The sequence below is a fragment of the Pleurodeles waltl genome, chromosome 3_1 (assembly GCF_031143425.1).
Source record: "Pleurodeles waltl isolate 20211129_DDA chromosome 3_1, aPleWal1.hap1.20221129, whole genome shotgun sequence".
Classification (NCBI taxonomy): domain Eukaryota; kingdom Metazoa; phylum Chordata; class Amphibia; order Caudata; family Salamandridae; genus Pleurodeles; species Pleurodeles waltl.
Window position 1 is genome coordinate 996,375,472 of NC_090440.1, and position 25,831 is coordinate 996,401,302.

Here is a 25,831-nt window from a genome sequence, read left to right on the forward strand (position 1 = left end):
ACAATCACCTAACATCCAATATAAATATATGTCCTGTAAAGAGGACACATTTTTTTAATTCTGTACAGTGAACAGTCAGTTACCTATTCTTCTCTTTAAACCAAAGAACACTGCAATTTATGAGATACAGTCAATTTCCTAATTTAGAAGCATTAATGAAGGTGACATCACCTACCTCTTTGAATAATTTCACTGGGGCAGCTGGCATCTTCTCTTCTTCCAGGTAGGAAACCCAGTTCCATACTTTCCTTTTTGCAGGAGCAACTGAGTAACAGAGAGCAACAAAGAGGCAGAGAGATAGAAAGAGAGAAAACAAAGCGAGAGGAAGAACGACGTTAATACAGTACAACAAATTACAAAGGAAAAATGTACTTCTCTACAAAAATAATTTTGCAGAATGAAGCTCTTCTAGGTTCACTTGCTAGGCCTTATTTTCTCATCCAATAATTGGGTCAAGAAACTTCTCCAATTTCTGGTCACACCTATAGACAGCTATCACTGAAACTGAGAGGTCATGTTGTTACACTGCATACATCCAGACATTTGGACATATCATTTTAGCCACTGGTTACTGTGGTTCAACCGCCGTCAGTAATTAGCCAACATGGTTGCCCATTAATGCTGGTATCAACATACAACATTTTGCATATATTACCTTTAAAAATGGAGTCCACACACACAATGGTTTTGATTTATATAATTTTTTTTTTTTTTTTTTTTTGGGAGTGCCTGCCCTCCCAATCTGGTTTCCTGGTGCTGCCAACATCGTCCCCTGCCAACTCCCAGCCTCCTACACTGAACCCATTTCGGTGCAGCACCAGAACTTCGAAAACCACATTTTCTTTTTACTTTTTATTTTTTCTGCACAGGACCGAAACCTGCAAAGTGCTATCAGGTAATTGTTTTCACTTTTGAGCACTTCAGTGCAGTTAAGATTTTCTTTTAAGTTTACTGTTCCAATATGGATGTCGCCAATACTGAAACTTTGAACAAACAAGAAAATAAAGGCCAACGTGTCTTAAAGCATGTGTGTGCATTTATCTCTACATATACGCTGTAGTGCATACACAAGTGGCATCCATCTTATAAATTGTTTCAAGATGGCCGCCATACACAAACACTTTGGAACCTTCTATCCCATTTGTGCCTCCCTTTTCAAGTGAACATCCACCTATTAGTGTTTGGTGAAAACACATACCACTGACCATGCTGGTGCCATGGATACCACTTAAACAGATACATCTGCCAAAATGAAATGGCAAAGTGAAGAGGTCTTGCTTTGTTTTGCCAATGCTTTTTGCCGCTGCATCAGCAGAAAGGCAGAAAAAGTAATTGTTTGCCAATCCTAAAGAGTATCGTTTTGGGGGGGGGGGGGGAATCTTAATTTGTCATATGTGAATGCATCACCATGCTTATGTCATGACAATACCTTTGCCTAGCATGAGGAGGAATATAAGCGCATGTGTAAACAAGCATCCGCATACATACGCTATGGTGTGGATGCTAAAGAACCTATGCTGCAGAGGAGAGACAAACAGAAGAAGAAGAAAAGCCATTCGATAACAAGCATACAAATGAGGGGGATGAGAAAACCAACTAAGGATAAGCAATGGGCTCACAAAGCCCACTGTAAATATTGGTATTGTCCACAAAACACCTTTGCCCATTTTAGGTTTCTCCTACTGTCTGTTGTCAAAGTTACATATTTCTCCATTGCAGTGTGTGCACTCGGTTTCTGATTTAAGTTTTTAGTATCAATCTTGTTTTAGTTCTGCCTGTCCCACAAAGAATCGTTCGGTATTTTTTAAACATCTTGTTTCTTGTACTTAGTATGTAATGACCTTTCGGGGGTGGGGATAACTGAATTGACTGACATGAAAATCAGACAGTATCTTTGGAATATACGTATTAGCTAGTCTTCATAACCATGTTGTCGGTGTATATCTATAAGTAGGGCTTCTTGACCATTAAGCACTGCAGCTTATTGGTTTGGAAGTACACACGGAGGGCAAATGTTCTTTGTGCAGTCCATAAATCTTTGAATGACTGGTACCGCAAGGAAAATGTTACTTACCCAGCAAGCATCTGTTCGTAGCATATAGTGCTGTAGATTCACAGGCCTATCATAATCCCGTCATCTCGTATTGGGCTTGGATGTGTGCAAGTTGTTTTTCTTCGAAGAAAGTCTTCCAAGTCACGAGGTATAATGACTCCTGCTCTTGCTAGCAATGTGCATGGTCATCAACTCCACTGTTAGACTCTTTTCCCGCAAGACGGGTCAGGATGAAAGCTCAGGTGTAGTGTAGGATAATGCCATGCTCATGCGGAAGGAATGAGTGATACAGCAACCACAGGTGTCCAGGGAGGAGGGTGACTACATGTGGATCTTCAGCATTCCATGCCACGAACAGATGCTTACTGGGTAAGTAACATTTTACGTTCAAGGGATATGTGGCTACAGATACACAGGGGGGTTGCAGTTGTTTAAAATAAAGTAAGCTTAACTGCTTGGCCAACATTAGCTTGTTGACGGGCCACTACATCTATGCAATAATCACTGGTAAATGTACGTGGGGAAGACCTACTGGCTGTTATAGGTATATTTCCCAGGAAGGCTTGAGAGAACCTTTTTTATGAGTGGAATGAGCTCTAGGAGGAGTAGGAAAAGGTCTCTTAGCTTTGGCATAACATCTCTGGATACATTTGACAATCCAGCACGCAAAGCCTGATTTTCAGATGGCTCTTCCTTTGTGTGCGTTAGAAAGCAAGAAAGATTTGTTGCATCTTTTTAACTGTCTTGGTTCTATCAATATAGTACATAAGGGCTCTTTTGACATGCACGGTGTGTAGCACCTTTTCTGCAACTAAATCAGGAAGCAGGAAGACTACTGGTAGTTGGATAGACCGATTAAGGTGAAATTGAGATACCACCTTAGGAAGAAATTTAGGATTGGTACTTAATACGACCCTATCTTTATGTAGTTGGAAGAATGGTTCTTCTAAGTTTAATGCCTGAAGCTCACTGACAAGTCTGAGGGAACTGATGGCCACCAGAAACAATACTTTCCAGTCAAGAACCGGAGAGGGCAGGATAGGAAGGGTTTAAATGAAGGGTTGAATAATCTTGTTAGGACAATATTGAGATTCCAGGTAGGAGCTGGTGGCACCCTAGAAGGTATGACCTGTTTAAGACCTTCCAAGGAGGCTTTACCAAATGGGATCCTGAATAGGGATGTATGTTTTCTGTTTTACAGGTATGTGGCTACTGCGGCGGCTAGGTGTAACCTTATAGAAGTAAAGGCTAGGCCGCAGGTATGTAACTGAAAAAGATAACAGATTATGTCCTGAACACTAGGCTGCAAATGATCAATTTATTTGGAATGACAGTACTGTACAAATCTTTTCCACTTTGTTGCATAACAAGCACGAGTAGTGGGCCTACGTTCTTCTTTAAGAGTGTCCATATAAGATTGTGGTGGGTTTAGATAACCAAACTCTGTGACTTTAGGAGCCAGATCACAAGGTTGATGGCCCTGGGGTCCAGATGTCTGAGTTCTCCAGGCTCTTTGTAAGAAGGTCCTGCCTGTTCAACAGCACCTCATGGGGAACTACTGAGAGTTCTAGGAGTGTAGTTAACCATGGTTGTAGTGCTCATGTGGGAGCCACCAGGATGAGGGTGAGATATGTCTGGCGAAGTTTAAAAACCACAAACTGAAGCAATGGGAGAATTGGAAAAGTGTAAGCAAATATCCCTGACCAACTCAACCATAGTGCCTTGCGCCCCTGGACTGTGGGAACCTGGAGGCGATGTTTGGGCATTTTGCATTTTCTGGTGTTGTGAAAAGGTTATTTCTGGTTGACCCCATCTCTGGAAGTATTGGAGGAGGCCTTGTGGGTGTAGTTCTCATTAGGGTGCTTGTTGTCCGCTCCTGCAGAGGAGATCTGCAAAGCTGTGGTCCACCCCCAGAAGGGACTCTGCCGCCAGGTGGATGTTGTGACGAAGAGCCTACTTTCAAATTGTCTGTGCTAGGTGAGATAGCTGAGGGGATCTGGTGACCCCTGCTTTGGAGATAATACATGGAAGTCATGTTGTCTGTTTGTATCAGGACTACCTTGCCCATAAGGTGAGGAAGGCAGGCTTTTGGAGCTACGTGAACAGCTAGCAAGTCCAGGTGATTGATCTGGTAGGTCGTCCAGCATCCCTGGACTGTGAGATCAAGTGAATGTGCTCCCCATTCCGTGAGAAGGCATCCATTGTTATGGTTCTCCGTGGAACTGGGTCTAGAAACAGCTGTGATTTAAGGCAATTGTTGGTGTTCCACTATTTACATAGTCTCCTGCAATCTTGACAGCCTACCAACACTAGATTCTCAAACTGACCCTTCACTTGAGACAGTTTGTGCGCTAAGCACTCCTGCAACAGACGCATGTGGAGTCTGGCATGGGGTATTACGGCTATGCACAAAGCCATCATCCCGAGGAGACGTGTAACAGTCCTCACTGTCACCTGCTGAGGAGCCTGAAACTGTGGAATAAGAGCTTGGAAGGATTGAATACGAGCAGCATTGGGGTAAGCTATCGCCCACTCTATATTGAGGATAGCTCAGATGTAAGGTTGTACTGGGAGGGGCTGGAGATTGGATCTGACTGCACTGATGGTAAACCCGAATTGATGGAGCAGATTTATGGCGGTTTGAGGGTGTTGGAAATGAGTCACTCTTTTGATGATCCAACTCGTGTAAATATGGAAAAACGTGTATGTTTCGCTTGTGTAGGCGAGCTGCTGCTACTGCAAGGCACTTGGTGAAGAGCCTTGGGGCAGTTGCAACTCAAAAGGGGAGCACCTTGAATTGGAAATGTTGGTTGTCGATTATGAGCGTGAGGTAATGGCGATGTGAAGGGTGAATACAAATGTGGAAGTAGCCATCCTTCAGATCGAGTGCTGTCATGAAGTCGCCTTTTTGTAGAAATGGAATGATACTTTGAAGAGTACCCATATGAAAGTGCTTCGAGAGGATGTATTGGTTCAGGTTCTGAGGGCCAATCTTGGCCTTAAATACCCATCCTTTTTGGGTATAAGGAAGTAGAGTGAATAAACCCCTGTGCCTTGTTGGTTTCCAAGGCACATTTTTTGAGAAATGCCTGTACTTCCTTTTTGAGCAACTGTTGGTGTACTCATGAGAGTTTAGTGTTTGTAAGATGGGATGTTAAGAGGTGTAGAAGTGAGCTCCAGACAATAACCATGTTAGATAATATCTAGCACTGACTGGTCAAAGAGGATGTTCTGCAATCCTAGAAAGAACTGTTGTAGTCTCCCCGGAACAGGAGTAGTGTGATCGGGGGGGATGTTCGGCACGTCAAGGCTTGGTGGTGGAGACGGAAGGTTTGGTATAACCGCCTTTGCCTCTGTCCCTGGTACTGTTTCCCCTATAATATCCCCTTGGTGAGGATGCTTTGGTTTGAGTTTTAATGAGTTTTACTGTATGATGTGGAGGTTTCAGGGGAGGTTGTTTTGGATCCTCCAAGATAAGATGAGCGCCAAGAGGAGCCACGTGGAGATGGTGTTTGCAACGCTCCCATAGCCTTAGGCGTTTCGTTGTCTTTTTTTCTAAAAAGGGTTTCTACCTGGGAGCCAAAAAGTTGTCCTCCGTCAAAGAGGAGAGCTAGTAAGTTCTGTTGAACTTCAGGCTTGAAACCTGACACCCTTAGCCAGGCAAGCTCGAGTTAATGCCCCTAGCTCCTGTGTCTGCTGTATTGAGGAGAAAACATATAGTTGTATTATGTATAAGCTTATTCTCAGAGGTAATCTGATATGCCCTTTTGGGTGCTCTTCAAAAAGATGCTGGAGAATCTCCTCCATTTCATACCAGAGGGCCCTATCACAGCTTGATAAAAGACAAATGGAATTTGCAATCCTAAATGGCTGGTAGGAGATTGTGCAGCCACTCTCTTACCCACAGTGTCTATCTTCAAGCTCTCTTTATCTTGTAGGACGCCTTACCATATGTTTGAGAGTTTGCGCTTTTACGAGTTAGGGCCATCACTAGGGGGTAAGGTGTAAGTTGTCCCTTAATGTATGTAGGGTCATTTGGTGATGGCTCATATATATATATATATATATATATTTTAATTCAACCACAGGAGTGATAAATAGTTCCTTACAAGCCAGGGTAGTTTTGTAGCTTGAAGAATTTTCTGGAATGACATGCTGTGCATTATTCTTCCATCTAGCGGTTGGGCGGGAATTCTCCTACTTTTAAGTGCTTTTTTAGTCCTTTCTTTGTTTTTGTTGCCATTGGGCATCAACGGATCTGCCCATTTGATGCTTCTTGTGACATTGTGTCTTCTCCTTTGAAAGCTCCCACGTTTGGTCGCCATCTTCAGATTTTTTGTGTCCTTACTTCTCTTTTTTTTTCTTTCTTTTCTTCCATCTTTTTTGTGGAGGTAGGTGGGTCGCTTGTGAACCCAGAAAATTCTTCAAGCTGCAAATTTACACCTACAAGTAAGAAACTATTTGTTTTGCAGCCTGAATCTTTTCTGGATTGGCATGCTTTGTAGTGGTTTCTTATTCTGGCGGTGGTTGGGTCGAAGATGGGTTTAAATTTGCAAACACATGTTCTAGTACCTTTTGTCGCACCTCTGCTTGTGTGTTCATTTGAATGTCAATACATCAGTTTCATAAACGTGTGTACAGAAGACCATGCTGCTGCCATACATATATTGTGTACCAGTGTGTTTGCTAGAAAAGCAATGGTTGCTCATTTCTTCCTTTCTGGGTATGCATTTGGGCTTGAATTCAGTTTTATCCCCGCTCGTATGACATAGTTGGATGTGATCCATTTGGCAATAGTCCTTTTTGTCACCACCTTACCACCCTATTATTGTCTGCAAAAGACACGAATAGCTGACTTGTCTTCCTGTTTGTCTTTTCAATGTAGTACATTATCACTCGCATTGTGTCTAGCATATGTATCGCTCTCTTTGCTTTATTCTTCAGGTTTTAGAAGAAGCTTGGTATTTGTATAGTTTGATTTATGTGGACCTGTGACACTATCTAGTTTCTACTGTGGACCCTCATTACTACTCTGTCACTGTGACTTTGTAAGTATGGTTCTTGGATTGTGAGTGCTTGTATTTCACTCACTCTGCAAAGGGATGTTATGGTTACAAAAAAACGCTGTTTTCAATGTGAGCATCTTTAGTGTGGCTTTATGTACAGGTTCAAATGGTATTTTCATCAATTGAGCTAGTACCACAATCAGGTTCCATGTGGGTGCTGGTACTTTTCTTGGTGGTGCTCTTCTTTTAGCCCCTTCTAAAAGTCTTTTGACAACTGGTGCTGTCCAAAAAACACTTATTTCCATGTGTCCTCTTTTGTAGGCCACTACTGTTGCTAAGTGTGCCTTTAACAATGGATATGTTAACTTGCAGTCTTGAGGGTCTGTTAGATATTTTAATACTGCTATTTCCTTTGTGTTTTTCTTTGAAAGACCATTCTTTAGGCACCATTGAGTGTGTTGTTTCCATTTTGCAATGGATCATTTCCTTGTAGTTGGCATTCGTACCTCTCCAAGGACGGCCAATTTGTTTTCCAGAAGTTTTAAATCACCAAGCTCCAGGCCTTTAAGAGCCAAGCTGCCAGGCACAAATACTCTGGTTCTGGGAGTGGAATTCTTCCTCCTTCCATAGACAAGTTGTGTTGTGTTGATAGTTTTTGGATGTTCCCCTGTGCCAATTCTACGAGTTCTGAAAACCATGTCTGTCTCGCCCATTGTAGGGCCACTAGAATTAGTGTAATCCTGTTTCTGCTGCATTTGTTGATCATCTTGTGTAAACAGTGGCATGGGGTGGAGGGTGGAGGGGGGTGTAAGCAAATGTCCCTGACCAATTTATTGACAGGGCATTTCCTAATGATTGGCAAAATAGTTGTTCAGATGGAAAGTTCTGATATTTTGAGTTCTCTGGAGCTGCAGATTGGTCTATCTTTGGTGTTCCCCAATTTTTGAAGACCTTGGCGGTCACCTTCTGATTGATCTCCCATTCATGAGAGCATGTTGCTTGTCTGCTCAAGCTGTCCGCTTGAATATTGTCCTTGCCCGCTAGATGAACTGCTGTTAAGTCTATTGACCTCAGAATTGCCTAGTTCCATAGTGCTTGGGCTAGTTTCAATGGAGCAAAGGATTGGGTCCCCCCTTTGTTTGTTGATATAGAACATTGCTGTTGTATTGTCTGTTTGAATCAAAACTGATTTGCCAAACAGCTCTTGTTGAAATTATTTTAAGGCTAGGGACACCATCTTTAGTTCAAGGATACTGTTGTGTTTTGCAGCATCCTGATCCTTCCAGACTCCTCGTACTTTGAACGTGTTCATGCGCATTCCCCATTCCATGTGAAAGGCATCTGCTGTAATGGTTACTGTTAGAGTAGGTTGTGTAAATGTTCTACCTTGTGTTATGTGCGATTTCTTCCATCACACCATTATTTGCTGTACTTTCTGCGAGACAACCACAAGATCCTCCCAACTCCCTGTGGCTTGTGACCACGGATTTTGTAGGCATTCCTGAATTGGTCTCATGTGCAATCTCACATATGGGGTTAAAGGGATGCATGATACCATTTTCACTAAAAATATCCCTACAGTTCTGACTGTCACAGCTCGTCCCTTCCGGTAAAAGTGAGTTTCTTGCAGCAGCAAATGAATTCTCTTCTTGCTGGGGTATACTTTCCCCTGTATCGAGTTGATCCTTGCTCCTAGAAACATCTCTTCCTGTTCTGGTCTAGGTTTATTGAGAAACCCAATGTGAAAAGTGTCCTTATTACCTGATGTATGTGTTCTTGGCACATTTTGCGACAGCTTGCCCTTACTAACCAGTCGTCTAGGTAAGGGCAGACATGTATCTTTCGTCTTCAGATGTGAGCTGCCACTGCTGGTAGGCAATTTGTGAAGGCCCTTGGGGCTGATTTTATCCAAAATGCTAGCACTGTCAACTGGTAGCGGGTTTTGTTTACCACAAAACAGGTATTTTTTGTGCTTTAAATTAATTGCGATGTGCAAGTAAGCGTCCTTTAGATTTATTGTTGCCATGAAATTGCATTTTTGAAATTGTGGGATAACCTCCTGTCATATTGAATTTTTGTGTTCTTAAAACTTGTTCTTTAACCTGAGATCTAGAATTGTTTGAAAGGATCTGTCTACCTTTAGTACTAGGAAATATGTTGAGTAATTTCTTTTGTTGAACTCTGAGACTTTCTCCATTGCTGTCTTTTTCAACAATTTCTGAGGTTTCTTCCTTTGAATGTATCTTCTTTTTTAGTCCCCTTACTGGAGGTATCCTTAAGTATTCTATGCAATATCTGAATTGTATGATGTTTAATAACCATTTGTCCTGGAGGAAGTTTTTTATTCTACATCCCATTGGTGCTGTGTATGAAAGATTGTGATGTTTTATGTCGCCTCTAGCTGGTGTTGTTTGCAAAAGATTGGGAGTCTCTTATGAGTCACTTGCTGGTAGAGGTTGTACCTCCTTTTTGAGACTGTCTCCTGCCCTTTGTTCTTCCCTGAAAGGTCTGGAATCCTTGCTGTTGCAGCGGTGCTGTTGTTACAGTGGTCCCTTGGAATATTTGGTGGGAGGTCCCCGATTGGAAGCTGCCTCCTCCTGTAGGCTTTCGTGATTCTATAGCCCTTCCTCTCATGCCTCCTCTGAGTTGCTGAGCCCCATTAACTTTGCTGTCTCATTGTCTTTTTTGAGTTGATTTAATGCATCATCAAATTTACTCCCAAACAGTTGTTCTCCATTAAATGGGGTGTTTAGAATGTTAGCCAGTACTTCAGCTTTAAACCCTGATATTTGCAACATGAGTGCCTGCTTAAGGTTATCCCCATCATCATCTGACAGCTTGAGTGTCCCTCGCATCAAGGGTTGATTTTAGGCAGGTATTTGCAATATTTTTCCCTCTTTTGCCAGATGTGCTGTTCTCTTCTCAGACTGTTCTGGGAAATGTTTCATTACATCAGCCATTTCTTCCCAATGCTGGTAGGTATGTCTATTCAGTAAGGCATTAGGTTTCGCGATGAACCACTGATTTGCTGCACTCAAATGTGTGTCCCATTAGGTTCATCCTCTTACTATCCTTATCTGGAGGCGGCCCTGATGTTGAAGGGATGTTAACTCTCAGGTGCTGTGAAAGTAATGATGGAATCTTCTGGCAATGAACCCTTGATGTAAACTGGGTCCTTGGATTAAAACTTGTATTTCTTCTCTACCCTCAGATTCACAGCTCTACAAGTCGCGGGCTCCTTGAATTCTTCTCTCCCCTGATCTACCACTAGGAAGGATTGGCAGGAAATGGTTCCTGGCTTGAGATGATAATAGTGTCTCTCGAAGGAAACAGGATTGCAGTTTTTACTCTTCTAGTTGGACCCCATATTTACCAGAAGCCTTCTTGATCACCTGATTGCAGATGACGATGTAGTCAGGAGCCTAAGGCCTTGACAAATAGGTGTTGACAGCTTCTTCTGGGGAGTCTATGTCTAGATCTTGCCAGTGGCACTCAGAATACTCCAACTCTGCTGAGTCTTGATATAAGGTCACCAATTGTTCTTCTTCCTCGAAGGAGAGTTCCTCCTCTTCCTCTTGAGTTTTTGGTGTCAGAGGGTTCACAAGCTCTTTGATGTTCCTCCCCCCCCCCCCCCCCCCCCCCCCCCAACACTTGCTCTTTGAGCGAGGAGGTCTTGGGGGAAATTTGAAACGCTTTTAAGGATTCTCCAAATTCCTTATGTTTTTGCAGTAAGGTGACCATTTCAGCTTCAAGGCATCTCCTTTTCCAATCAATTTACATTGATTTGTCTTTGGTTTTGACATTCAACAACGTGTTCCTCTTTGACATCGAAGAACCCTTCTATGGCATGTCTGTCGTTGAGCTTCTGTGCTCCTCCTGAGCCTTCTCCTTTTTCGACGTTGAAGCATCTTTCCCTCGACCGTCCTTCGACGACTGGGATTTTTCAGCCATTTTTCCTCCAGCGAAGTCCCTTTCAGGGGATCCGTGGAGCTCTTTATCTCAGAGCCTGCCCCTCGGTTGGCAAGTGTTTCAACGTCAAGGCTCTCTTGGACTGTTTAGAGTAGGATTTTCATGACTCCAACCCTTTTTTTGGTGTCTCTCGTACCTCCTGCTTTTTCTTGCTTGCCTGGAGTTTGATGTCGACAGTTCTCAAGTTGACGTCCAGTGTTTCTCTCTTGGCTCTTTTGAAGACATTTTTCTCCTCCTCGCCCTACAATCACAGGTCTCTCCGAGTTGGAGTGGCACTTTGCCCCTACATTGCATGATTCACTTGTCTTTGCCTTTCCCTCACCCTCAGCACAGGCGTTGCAGTCCTCACTCCTATGTTTGACAGGCAGGCAAAGGTTGCACACTGGGTGAGGATCCTTCTGCACAAAATTGTGATTACAATTAGGACAGAACTGAAATGGCGTCTTCTCCATCTAGGCCATCTGGGGGCCCCTCTGCCTGGTTCTCCTCAAAAAGCTTCCCTCCAGGGAATTTCACTTCTTTTCGATTCCTATAGTAATACTTCTCTGGTTTCTTCTTCAGATTCTGTGAATTTGTTGGCAAACTTCAACAAACTTCTTGAAAATTTTCCTTCCTAGTTTTGGAGAGCCCTTAGTCAAGAATCCAGACCCAACGGCGTTAAAAGAAATATGAAGATGGTGACCAAAAGTGACTTTTTCCGCAGGGGGAGACAACGTCACAGGAAGCACTAAATGGGCAAATCCATCAACTCCCAAAAACAAGAAAAAACAAAGAAATGACAAAAAAGGAACGAAAAAGTGGCGAACTCAGGACCCAACACCTAGATGGAGGAATTATGCACAGCATGTGAATCTAGAAAAGATTTCCACTGCAAAGTTCTAGCCCTAACAGCGTAGTCAAAAATGTATTGAGTGTGCCTAAGCATACCCTTAAAGCATTGGCAGAATTTTGTGCTGAACACTGACTGGACAAGAGAATTTCGAATTAAAAAACTATCCTTTATAGGCCGAGTATGTAGAGGTTCTTTATGGAACGCAGCCGCTCTGCTTATTGGGAAAGGTCTACCTGGTTATAGATCTGTGTCTGTATTATCAGGTGGGTCTACGTCATAGGGGTCCCATGGATCATCTTGATGTGGGATTTAGTATTGGTCTCTATCCTCCCATCCCCTGTGTAGTAATGTAGTGAACCCTCAGGTGACTCAGTAATATGGATAACAGGTGATGGAGTGTGTACAGAAGACTGATAGTGATAGACTGGTGTGTGGAATAGTTGCCTTATCCTCCTTTTTCTTCTTTTTTGGAGGAAGCAGAACATCCAAAGCCTCCTCAAAAGACAGCTGTCTTTTTGCAGAGTGTACCCTTGAATGAGGGTGAGGTGATAATACATTCTGTATCTGGGTGGATCTTTTGCCTTGAGTCCAACTCATGGTAAGGTTTCTTAAGCACCCGTTGTACTGTTTCCACTGAGTGTTTGGCAACTGTGTGAGTTTTCGGCTAGGACGAAGGTTCAGTCAATAATATTTTCGATGCAGACACCATCGGTTCCGAAGCCGATGTTCTCTGCACCGAGGTGGAATGTTGTTTCGGCTCTGGAGCGGTCAGTGCCAAAGGTCGAATTGTGTACAATATGGAGGACTTAGGTTCAATGATCTGCTGCTTAGGCGGTGTTTTAGACGCAGAGGCTGAGCATGCCCGACCATGGCTTGAAAGCAGTGGTGGCCAAACAACAGTTTTTGGTTTTCAGTGTGAGGGCAGGATGGAGGTGGAGTGGGCACAGTACTCAGGGTTTGCCTTGGAGTGATGTCCTGAATTTCCATATCGGACCCGAAGCTCTCATCAGGCGAAAGATTGCCTTCGTCAGCAGCCAAATGATGGGCCCCAACCTCAAGTTCTGGTCCTTCCAAACCCAAGATGTCTGAAGTGTCTTCAGTGCTGAACCGAGACATTTAGAGTCTTTTACCTCTTCGATCTCAGAGTGTCTTTTTTGATTCAAGGTTGTCTCCTCGTGTTCAGTGGACAAGCACAAGTTGCACACCTGATGTAAATCGGTGTGTGGGAACTTGGTGTGGAAAGACAAGCAAAAACAAAACAACATGCATACCATCACCAAGTGGGCATTTCTTGAAGTGAATGCAGAAGAGAAATTCCACTCCGAAAAGCAAAAACATAAGAGGGCTGCAGCCGTATGGGAAACCCCAGATGAATCTGTCAAGGTCACAACAGGGAAATAGTAATCGAGTCAGGATCGAGAACAATACCAACAGTATCAGAGAAATAATCGATGACCGTGTTGAAAAAGGAGCAGGAGGACCACATGTCCGACCCAGCTGTGGAAGAAAACACCCTAACAATGGAGTTGATGATTATGCGCATTGCTAGCAAGAGGAGGAGTCACTATACCTCGTGACTTGAAAGAGTTTCTTAGAAGAATAACAACTTTCAAACATCCAAGCCCAACACTGCATAACGGGATTTTACTCAGCATGTGTATCTACAGCCACACATGCCTCGACAAAGGGTTTTCTTTAAAAAGTTCCAAAGCCTGACAAGAATACCCTTTACAGATGTGTAAGACAGTTAAGGGTCCAGTAAGGTTATCAATTACCTGATAATCTTAGTGTCCTCTGTTAAGTTACATAGCCAATGCCACCAGAATAATTTTTGGGGCGCCAGTCAAAATGCATTTTAGGGCCCTCTATTCAAACCGAATTTGAATTTATTACCAATTTTGAACTAATTCAAGGTTCTGTGAGACCCAACAATATGTACTTATGTGATGAACTTTCGGGTACAAGGCCAGGAAAAAAAAACAGCTGAAAGATTAAGCTGCTTAGATTCCTTCAGCCAAATATCACCAAAATTAAGTTTGAACACATACTGCGCAAGCTCGGTCTTTTTCGCTGTTGCATACATATTTTGTCTTGAAACACTTTACATGGATTTGACTGTCTAACCAATCTTGTCCTCCAATTGTAGGAAAGACAAAGAAAAGGTGATTTGGTTCCAGTGAATGTTTCGTGAACTGGTGTATAATATAAAATAAAACACAGGCACATTTAAATTGTAGCTTTAACTGGTGGCTATTCATACTCACATATAGACTCCCTCCACAACTGACACTCTCCGCAACAGTGAAAATCAAAGAGCTGGTCCTAGAATTTCCACCATTCCATCAGATGAAATGTGATAATTTTTCTTTAATTCTCTTGCCTGCATTATCCTTTCGCTCTTCATTCTTTATATACGCATCACCAGTTATACAGTAACCTCCTACTGTGTTGAGTAACAGAAATGGGAGAGGGTGTTAGACAGGGGAAAGAGAGAGGTAAAAAGAAAGGTATAGAGAGAAGTGCAGTAGCAGGAGAACGGAGGTAAAGTGAAAGATGAGGCTGGGAGTGCCATAAACTAACAAGAGAAATGTAACTCAACTTGAAAGAAAGATACAGGAAGGTACAAAGAGGTAGAGAGCGATAGGATGGTTTTAGAATGACCTAGACCTACCCCTAGATAAGGAAAAGGAACTGAAAAAATGAGGAGAGGTGTAAGGTAGAGAGGGAGCAGGAGACAAAGTAGAAAGAGGTGAGTTAGAGAGAGACAGAGGAAGAGCAGTAGGGATAGACTACTTGTGTGACTACTACAGGTGAGTTACTAAAGGAGAGATAGAGAAACGGGCTAGTGAGAGGGAGAACATGAGACGAGGTAGACAAAGACATTTCAGGTAATGAGGGTAGTAAAGCCAAGAGCACGGTAGAGTGAAAGGGGTGAAGGGTATAAAGAGATAGTGGTATGATAAAAGAAAAAGGTGAACTTGATGCACAGGTAGAGAGAGTGAGGGGGGGAGAGAGATAGAGTTACAGTGTAAAATGATGCAGAGAAAGAACAGGGAAACGGTAAAGAACGGTAGAGAGAAAGCTCTGATGTAATGAATGAGGAAGATAGCAGAGGTAAAAAAAGTAGAAAGGCAGGGGAGGTAGAGAGGTGAAGCAGTGAACAAACTGTTAGGTAAACTGAGAAGTTAGTTAGTGCAAGAGAGGTGCAGAGCTACACAGAGTTAGAAGACAGAGAAAGTAATGAGGCAGAAGTCATAAACTAGAGAGAGGGCTGATAGAGAAATAGACAGGAGTTTGAACCAGAAGTGAAGTAAATGTAAAAGAGATACATAGAGGTGAAATTAAAACAGTAGTGGGGTACAGACATAGGTGTGAAATAGGATAGAAGTAGATCTGGAGAGCTTTAGAGGTAAACACAAAAAGTGGTAAAGAGAGGTGAGGTGACAAGAGAGGTGTACTGAGAAAAAGGCAATATAGAAGGTCGAAATGGGGTGGTTATATAGACCTGCATAGGTAGATAGGTAGGTAAGGAAAGCTGAAAAACGAGGAGTGACATAGAACTGCTGAGATGTAGTAAGGAGAAACATCACTATATAATGTAATTGATGTCTTGAGCGTGAGGATGAAGGTTGGGCAGACTGGGCATGCCCATGTGTCAAATTAAAAATGAATGTTTTTATATTCATCTTTATCACTTCGCCAGGGGACACCCGACACCTGACACCTGACAGATGGCGGCCCTCGGCAATTACCTAATTTGTCCATGGTTTAAAAAAAAGATCTGTACATAGCAAGTCTTCCTTTGTGCATAAACCCTGCCCATTTAGCTACAAAACACTTACAGTGGTTGGCATTCTTGCCTCTCTGATTTCTTCCAGACATCTCTTTTGTAAGCCCAAGTGACAAAGTCTAAGTCCTCATAGTCAAGCTGCCAGAATGTACCTAGAAAGCGTACCCATACCAGTGTATCATTAGCAGGTTTGGCAACATTTGGATTTTTATTACCCTTTCGTCCACCATGACCATCATGTGAGAGTATCATATTTGTCAAGCTCACTGTGGGACCACTAATATTAATGTAATGCATGCTTGCTCCTGGGACGACCACCCTCTGATTTTCAGTTTCACCCATGTCTGCACTCAGCCTGAGTGCGATGCATCTGTAGTGATGACCGTTGCATAGACCTTTTTTTTTTTTTTAAATCTGTCCCTCATTATGTTATCTAATATCCACAATTATAATTATTTCTGCAGCATACTCACCATAGCCACTAGATTGTCCCAGTCCCTTGCAGTTTGCAAGCATTGTTTTATAAGTCACTTTTGTATGGGTATCATGAGTAACCTGGCAAAGGATATCAGACATGCAAGATGTCATTGTTACCAACATCTTCATCACAGTTCTCACTTTACAGATTCTAAATGTCTTTGGTGTCTCGATAAATTCCTTTTTGGTCTTGTCAATGCTGCTTCATTTTTACTTTGAGGGTATTTTCTCTAGGCTCGACGTACAGCATCAAATCACCTTTCTTTTTGGAAGAGGGTGGTTTAGATCTCTCATTTAGTGGGTTTTATTTACTTACCCTGATCCCCTTTCGAAGTCAAGACCGATGTCAGAGGGTTGCCTGTACCTGTGTCTGGTTTTTGACAAACAGGTGTCTTTAGTTTTCAATGCTGTTTCAACATTGACAGCTGGTTGCTCATTTTCAAGTGCGGCTCGGCTGCAATGTGACCCTGAAGCAATGCAGGTGCATGTTTTCTCAGCACCACCAAAACTGGTAACAAAATTTTGTTACCTCTTCAATATCTAAATCTACCAATGGAGAGTCGACATCAGACCTTTGCTACTTCCCCTGGCCATTTTCTTTACTTCAATTTATCTATTTTCAACTGATAGTACTAGATCCTTTGAGGATAAGTATTTATTTCTGTGCCATGGCATAGTGTGCCCAGCTCTCTGTCTCCACTACAGCGTTCTAGCTCAAAAAAGGCTTTATAAGCTTTGCAGCCTTCCAACATATGTTTTTATCAGAGGTATGAGTTGCAAACTTTGTGTGAGTATTTTTGAGGTTATTTGTGGTGGGAGACTGAAATGACTCTAAAGAAAGTATTTCCAATTACTCTTGTTTCGAAAACTTGGAAGAGACCCAAGAAATGCCAAAATCCGTGATCATTTATTCAATGAACCCTCACTCACCACTGGTCAAAGATCAATCCGAAAAGCATTTTTCCTTTGTTTATCAACACAGATCAGGTGGCATTTTGGCAAGCCTTTAGATGTTTACAGATTTACCATGACTGCCATCCCAATTCTCTGCTTAAAAGTATGCTGGAGTTTTCCACAACTTTTGTTTAATTGACCACTGTTCTGGAGACATCACAGCTGCTTCCAACTCCATTAGCAGATAAAAGAGTCAGATGATGGTGACCACTTACTGGGGCACTGAGGGCTTACGTTTGATGATGTAGCAAGTCAGTTTGATTCCTTCCTTTATTAATGCCAAAAGAAAACTGGTAAAGTTTCCAGATCATACCACAGGATGGAATAATAATGCCCAACATTGGGATCAAGAAGAGACTTAAGCTACTCACTATTGTTACCACAAACATCTAAAATATGCACAAAGCACTCCACATTGAGCATGCCCACACATACACAATATGCTTACATACTGTACTTATATTCCCTGCAAACAGAAAACACATAGCATAAGCACACTCAACAACACACATAAGCACCAAAAAAACAAATGCACTTAAAGCAGAACACAGGCAAAACACTTTAATTGCACACTAAACCCAACCACATTGTGCTTACACCTCACATGCCCTGCACATAGGAACATGCACACCCCAGCAAAGGACCTGAACATTAACAATACATACATGTAACAAAAACACACACACACCAACAACCACAAACCAACACAGACACAATCATAACCTCTTTTACATTCAATAGAAATATTAGATAGAACAACAACTATGTAATAAATGATTTACTTATGTTCTCCACCATATCAAAGGATTCTGGAAGGAAACAAATACCATGAATTCGGGTGTCATGGCTTACCTGTTTTCATTTGCTTTGCATTTTTTCGTCCTCTTAGGATGTTAGCTCTACTTTTCTCCTGTGGAAAGTGGAATAAATAGTATGAAGTAGCTAATGGCAAGTTAGTTAAATCTGTACATAACCCATCACTTCTGGAATGGTGGAATTCAGCTTTCTTTCACAAACCTTGCAAAGCATTAATCCTTCGCAATGAATCAAGCGTAAGGGTCAAATGCCCTCCAGACGCTGAAAGGACTTCTTGGCAAGGCCAAGTAAGAAGTGTCCTATTGCAATGTATCCCACTAATAACTGTCATTTCCGGACACTACAAAACAGTAAAACTTCTCCATGAATGTCACAGAAATGCCTGCAGCATTTAGGATGTTTGTCATTTTAGTTTGTTTTATTACTAGCTCTCAATGTGAGAATACCCCTTGCTGAACCTTTTTCAATTAAGTTACATGTGCCTACACTTCCTTTTATAAAGAGCTCTGTTGCTTTATAATCAGATTTACGATTTAAGGGTGAAACAAATATACTTGCAACTCAGCAGTTAACACAGAAGTCACTCTGGAACGCTTTAAGTACTAGTAATCAATTCCTCATCCTCAAGGAGAGATTCTGTAAATGAATCATTGACATCTGATCCTCTCTCTTTCTTGGAGAAAGCAGACTGGGTTCATTTTCTTTTGAATTGTGCAAAAACTTTGTAGATCCTTTCATTTAATCATGCAATTACATAGAGGCAGGGTAGGATTTATTGGCAGGTTGTGATGTATAGTCAGGGTGGCATTGGAAAAGACGGTCTCTAAAGCAGACAAATTCTTTCTACAGGACTGTAGGAAGCTGGCTCTATATACACTATACCAAAGTAAGGTAAAGTGTGCACAGAGGCAAGTGGATCCCCAGAGGCTAAAGTAGATAATACTAATGCTCTCTTTTGTGAGCGGTTAGGCCTATCAGAGGGTAGTGCTAAGCATTTGTTGTACACACAGTCAAAAAACAAGACACACACTCAATACCTAACTCCAGGCCAATGTTTTATATCAAAACTAGTCTCTGTTACTTTATGTTTAGAACCAAAAGGATCTTTGATGAAGGTAAGTACAGTTTCAAGAACGTATCACTTTCAAGTATCAAATCCACTTTGTTTACATTTCACAGATAAAACAGTTTACAGGTAAGTAAGGCTTTTCAGTTTCAAAAGTAGACAGTGCAATTTCGCATAGAAAGCAATGCAATCCTAGGGGAGGAAAAGTAACAACACACAGTTTGCAGGTAAGTACTCGACTTACGATCCCAGGCTTTGGGGGTTAAGGAGCTAACAGGATAAAGTTTGGTAGACACCAAGAGTGCACAACCAGCAACACAGAGCCAGCCAGGTGCACAGGTCAAAGTTGGTGTTGGGTGCCCAATTGAATCCTATTACATCAGCAGCGGGGGGGCAGGGGTCACAGGATAGCACCAAACACACAGTCAGCGGCACAAGGTCAGCTGGGTGCAAGGTGCAAATACAGCATAGGACGCCCAATGCTTTTCAATAAGGGAACCCCAGGGGTCACAAAGATGCTGCAGGCATTGTCCAGGGAGACGACTGTGGAAAACCAACTGCTGGACAGGTAAGTAGAGAGCCCACTGGACATCGCTGGACCATCTGTGGAATTCCACAAGGCTTGTGCGGGGTAGCTTTAGGTGTCTGGAAATCTTTACCGAAGCAGGTCGCGGTCAGAGAGGTCCTCTGGATTTAGGCTGCAGGCATCTGTCGTATGGGTCAGGGTGAACTTCAGGTCGGAATCGCCTGGAGAAATTCTCTGGACCGGTGGGCCACCTGGACATGGACCGTGGGCATCAGATGGAGAGTGGGCAGCACTGGTGGGCAGTACTGGAGTCCTTTTGGAATTTTTTTTGTGGACATGGCTGCTGTCCTCAGGAGATCTTGGACCTTGGGTAGGCAGGCAGTCCTCTTGGGGTCTGTAGAGGTCGCTAATCCTGCCGGATGAGTCGTCTTCTTGCAGCATGATTCTCGAAGCTGCAGATAGGCAGGTAGGGCTGGGGCCAAGTCAGTTGTTGTCCAGAGTCTTCTCTGCTGGTGTGCCTCTTCAGTCTTTCTTCTTCTTCTCAGATTGCCTGGAATCTGAACAGCAAGATTCAGTTGTGCCCCGAAATAGTAGATTTAGGGGCGTTACAAATGTCAGAGGGCAATAGCCAACGGCTAGATGGAGGATTCTGGCAGGAGGGGTTCCCCTCAGCTTTAGGCACCTTAGGGGTGGTCCTAGCTGGGATGGGCACACCTCCCGGTGTTTACTAATTTTCCTACCGGACCTGCCAATAAAAGTGGTGCTTGGTCTGGGGAGGCATGCGTCTTCCACTAGCTGTAGAGCCCTGGAGTAGTGTAACAAGAGGCAAGAGCCTTTGAGGCTTACCACCTGCTGACCCCAGAGAACACAAAGGCTCTCACCTCATGGGGTCAGTAACCTGTCTGTTAGAGGAAGGCTGGCACAGACTGGTCAGCCTTACACTAAATAGTTGGGTGAAATACAGGAGGCATCTTTAAGATGCCCTCTGTGTGGATGTCTCAATAAATCCAACAACTGCATCACAGTGGGTATATTGGGCTGAGAAGTTAGATACAAAACTTCCCAGTCTTCAGTGAAGCCATCTTGGAGCTGTGGAGTTCGTAAAGACAAACTCTCAGCCAATGTACTCAACATGGCCACACTGCACATACAATGACTAAGAATGGACTTAGACATAGAAAGGTCATATTGCTCATTCAGCTATGCCCTCACCTGTGGTATAGTGCACCCTACCTGCAGTGGTTTGTGAGCATGCCATGTCGACTTTACCTTTTTCTCCCCAACAGCACACACAAGCTGCAATGGCAATGTGCATGTGAGGGGTTCCTTAGTGTGGCACAATACATGTTACAGCCCTTAAGGACGCTCTCTCCCCACAACACGACCACTGGTACCTTTTACAAGGGACTTAGCTGTGTGCCAGGGCTGTGGCAATTGTGGAAGCAAGGGTACAGTTTAGAAAAAGAAGAAAGGGGCTGGCGACTGGTTAGCAGGATAACAGCACACACTCAGTCAAGTTAGCAACAGATATCAGACAGAAAGTGGGGGTTAGCTATGCCAAGAGGGGCACTTTCCAACAAGGACCATATTGAGTTCTTCAACTTCTTCCTGCTGGAAGCTTGGGGACAAGCAAGGAACCTAGTGTGAAGCCTTTAAAAGTGGGAAAGTGTTGAGACAGCTTTTTCATCCAATTTTTTAGATTATGTGAGCAGGCTCAATTTGCATCAATTGAAGTATATAAAGTCTATTGTCCATGGCACTACATTTCCTTCCTCCTGGACTATTTAATAACACAAAACATTTGTATGATGGAGATCTACACTAAACTACCTCACACAAGACCCAACTCCCACCCACTAAAATAATTTCCTTGGTTATCCAATTAGAGTGTGCCATGCTCTAGTGACTAGGGGACAACACAATTTAATGACAAGACAGTACTCAAGCACAGTAAAACAAGTAAGCTAGGCTGTCCAAGGACCCCAAGAAAAGGCCTTGTATTCCCATAAGACATCAATAAATCAATCAATCTATATAGTTCAACTTACCACCCATGGGGTCTCAAGGCAAGGTCTTAAGGTCCTTCTTGAACTGATTCAGCAAGGGGGCCTGCCTGAGGTGGATAGGTAGCGTGTTCCAGGTCTGTGCTGCGAGGTAGGAGAAGAATCTGCCTACCATAGTGCTCTTCCTGATTCTAGGGGTGGGGGTGGCGGCGTGGGCAAGTGCAGACGATCAAAGCCGTCTGGAGGGAGTGTAGAAAGATAAGTGGTGGTTGATGTAGACCAGCCTGATGTTGTGCAGAGCCTTGTAGGCGTGTCAGAAGCTTGAAGGTTATGCCTTTTCTGATGGGAAGCCAGTGAAGATCTCTAATGTGGGCGGAGAATATTGTCGGGAACGTCTAGGATGGGTCTGGCTGCTCCGTCCAGGGTATGGTTTGCGTCAAGGAATTCCGTGAGCTGCAGGTTGATGGCCTTTTCGGTTACCTTGGATGGGAAGGGGAGAATAGAGATGGGTCTGTTGTTTTTTATGTCTTTGGGATCGGCAGTGGGCTTCTTTAGTAGCGGGCTGATCTTGGTGTGCTTCCAGTAGTTTGGAAGGCGAGGGCCTTGATGGAGCAGTTGACTGCACGTCACAGCTCGGGGGTGATGGTGGCACTGGCTCAGTCGAGGACGTGGTATGGGCAAGGGTGCACCTGAGTGATGTGAGCTCATGGGCTTTTGGGTATCTTCTATGGCGATGGGAGTCCACTGTCCATGGTGGTGCTGGTCCGCAGTGGAAGTGGGAGTCAGCTCTCGAACTCTTTGTATATGTCCTGGTTTTTGCGGTGGAAAATGGTGGCAAGGTTGTCGCAGAGGTCTTTTGGGAGGGGGGGGGGGGGGGGGAGTTTAAGATATTTGCTGATGTCCGTGCCAGGGTTTGTGAATTTCTTGACTATGCTGAAAAGTTCATTGCTGTTGTGGGGGTTTGCTGGATGGCGGCCTATCTGGAGGCTCTAATGGATTGGTGGCGAGTGGTGACTGTCTTTGCATGCTGTGCGATCTGCCATGATTTTGCTGTTCCTCCATTTTCGTTTGTCGTATGCATGTGCGTTTAGAGTCTTGAAAGTCAGTAGCGAACCAGCTGGGTTTCTTGCGGTGCTGGTTTCCAGTGGGTTTTCTTAGGGGAGATCCAGTGGTAGAGGTTGTGAGCGGAGTCATCTGCGGCTTTGGTCTCCAGTGGAGAGGAGAGGCTGAGTGTACCAGTGAGCTGAGCTTTGGTGACCTTTCGCCAGTTCATGCAGGGGTCTTTGTGAATGTGAAGCGGATGCAGCGGTGGTTGGTCCAGAAGTGTTCGGAGGTGTGAGAGAGGGAGATGTTGTTTACTGCTGAAAAGACAGGGTCAAGGGTGTGTGTGAGTGCGTGGAGAGGGTGACCAGTTGCTGGACAAGGCGAGACTGTCCAGGAGGGACATGGTGTTTGGGTCACTGCAGTTTTGACATGACAGTTGAGGTCGCAGAGGAGGATGTATTCGGTGGAGGCGAGGCCGTGGGGGGCAATGAGGTCGGCAATGGCTTCTTTGAACAGAGGGCGGGGACCGGGAGATCTGTAGACGAGGTAGCCACGGAGAGAGGTGTGTGGGTCGGTCTGGATTTGGAAGTGCAGGTGTTCTGCAGTGGTTGTCTGGGGCTGGGCCTCGGTGATGGTCGTAAGGTCGGAGCGTGTACCTGTAGATCATGGCGATGCCTCCTCCTTGTCAGTTGACATGGTCTTTGTGGACCATTTTGTAGCCACCTGGGATGACGGTGGCAACGTCCGGAGCGACTGAGTCGAGGAGGTCCCATACTTCTACTGTATGCTTGACGAGGGAGCGGTGTTGACAAGTATGCATCTGAGGTGTCCGGCTGGGCTCGGGGTGGGACGTTGTGGCATGCAAGGGCAGGTGAAGGCGCAGTTGCAGGAGTAAAAAAAAAAAAGGCCTAGCGTGTTCCTCGGAGAGGTGTGTGGCACGCCACGGAGGCTCAGATGCTTAGGATGTGAAGGCGACAAATCGGTGAATGGTGCGGGGACCAGGGTCTGTGGCGCTGGGTGCATTCTGGGCAAAGACAGGCTTGCCTTTGGCGCACCAGTAGTGCGGGCACCATTAAGAGACGAAGGGTGGCAGGAGGGGGGGCCAGCTGGGCAGTGGGAGAGCAGGAAATCACGTGGCAAGGATGGGGCCGCAGAGGAAGGAGCGGCAGAGAGTAGGCGCGGGAAAAGCAGACAAAAAATACAAAGACAAAAGAGGAGAAAAAGAAAGAAAGGATGAAGAAGATCAGAAAAAAAGAAGAGAGGTAGTAAGGCAGCAGATACAGACAGAGGCCACCACTAAGCCACCAGGGTTGAGGTACATGCGAGTGCCTGCAGGTGGAGGAGGGCCACGAACTAGGAGCCAAGCAGGCTCACTCTCTTAGGGTAGCAGCAGCAGCAGCAGCAGCAGCAGCAGCAGCAGCAGCAGCAGCAGCAGCAGCAACTTAAAAGTCATGAAGAATTCCTGGACACACCTGCACATTAAAAAACACTGCTAAAGGTCTATTTTCTCTTGCTTGGATTGATGAGGCTTTTGAATGGCAAGAAAATGTTACTTACCCAGTAAGCATCTGTTTGTCGGATGTAGTGAGATTCATTCCATTGCAGTGCATACTTCTGCCATCTAGTGTTGAGCTTGGATGTGTGCAACTTGTTTTTCTTTGAAGAAATCTCCAAGTCATGAGGTATAGGGAGTCCACCTATTGCTGGTAAGGCACTGGCTCCATTGTTTGATTGTTTTCCACACGGCAGGTTATGAAGGAAATGAAGCACTGAGATACTGAAGAAGATGATCATGCGAAGAAAGAACAATGAAATGCAATGGCAACAACCAAAAGATTCCGAAAATTTAGACAAGATCCAAGAATTGCCAAAAACCCTGATCATATATATATTCCATGTACCCTCACCCACCAGTGGTCAAAGATCAATCAGAAAAGCATGTTTCCTTTGTTTATCAACACATATCTGATAGCATTATGGTGTGGCTTTTGACATCTACATGATTCACCACCAAATGCCATTCCAATTCGCTGCTCGAAAGTATTCTGGAGTTTTCCACCACTTCTTTTATCGACCATTGACCTGGAGATATCAAAGCTGCTTCCAATCCTACTGGTAGAAAAGAGAATCAGACGGTGACCACTTATGCTTGATGTTGTGGCAAGGGAGTTTGATTCCTCCCATTGGTAACACTCTTTCAGGGCGGAGAGTAGGCACATGTGAATCTACAGCGCATGCAGGGTAAGTAACATTTTAGGTTTGTGGCAGGTGTAGCTGTTGATACATATCGTGCCCATAGATTGTAAAGTAGTTCTCCCCTAAACAGTGGCTAGCTAGAGGATGTTGCAGAGGATGGAAAAGCATAGGGAGTACAGTCTGGCCAACGTTAGCTTTTTGGTATACTGAAATATCCACACAGTAATGCTTGGTGCAAGTGTGTGGCAGAAACCAGCTAGCTGTCTTGTAGAAATCAGCCATACAGACGTTGCATAAGAAATCTGTAATGTCAATTTGACCAACTATCATGCTATACAAGCTTTAGAGAGGCAAAGTGCTGCTGTGTCAGTTTTGTCCTGTCAACATAATACATGAGGGCTGTCTTGACATTTAGTGTGTGAAATATCCTCTGGTACTGACCCTGGATGTGGAAAGAACACAGAGTTTGAAAATCTGCTTGAGGTGCAAGGAACAGACAACCTTAGGAAGACATTTGGGGTATGCCCTGGGGTTTACTATCTCTATTAAAACTTGGAAGAAAGATTCTTCCAGGGTAACAGCTTGAAGCACACCCACACGTCGCCTGGAGGTGAAGGCCACTACGAATGTTACCTTCCAGGAAAGGAACTGCAAAGGGCACTAGTGAAGTGGTTCAAAAGCAGAGTAAGACCTATGTTGAGATTCCACCTGGGATAAGTTGTACCCTAGGTGGAATGACTTAACTTGCCATCAAATACTAAACTCTTATTAGATCTGCCCTTGCCATAAGGAACCGCTATAAGCAGCTGAATGTATCTATAAACTTGTAATTGTTCTGGAGCAAAATGTCCCTTTGGTCTTTTTAGGGGATGGGGGGGTGGGGGTAAATTACTGATCTTAAGTTTATCTATGTAAAGTATTTACTTGGATAATGTTTTTATGTTTTATTTGTATTTAAATGGTTTTTAAATGTGATTATATGGCAATCGCTGAATAAAGAAATTGTGACTGACTGACTCTTCATAGAGGCCTTAAACCCTGAAGAGTGAAGTGTGTTTCCAGGGAAGCAGCAACTGCAGCCAAATGAAGACTGATGGAA

General features: G+C 43.8%; 1 protein-coding gene across 6 annotated transcripts in view; it reads right to left on the minus strand.

The window, feature by feature from the left end:
- The window catches only part of L3MBTL3 (L3MBTL histone methyl-lysine binding protein 3), a 558,444-nt gene that overhangs the window by 283,009 nt on the left and 249,604 nt on the right, over nt 1-25,831 (minus strand). For all 6 annotated transcript variants that reach the window (XM_069224176.1, XM_069224178.1, XM_069224181.1 and 3 more), the window contains 2 exons: nt 17,934-17,991; nt 176-264 (listed from right to left, as the gene is read on the minus strand). In XM_069224176.1, the coding sequence (XP_069080277.1) occupies nt 176-264; nt 17,934-17,991 (147 nt within the window). The remainder of the gene's footprint in view (nt 1-175; nt 265-17,933; nt 17,992-25,831) is intronic.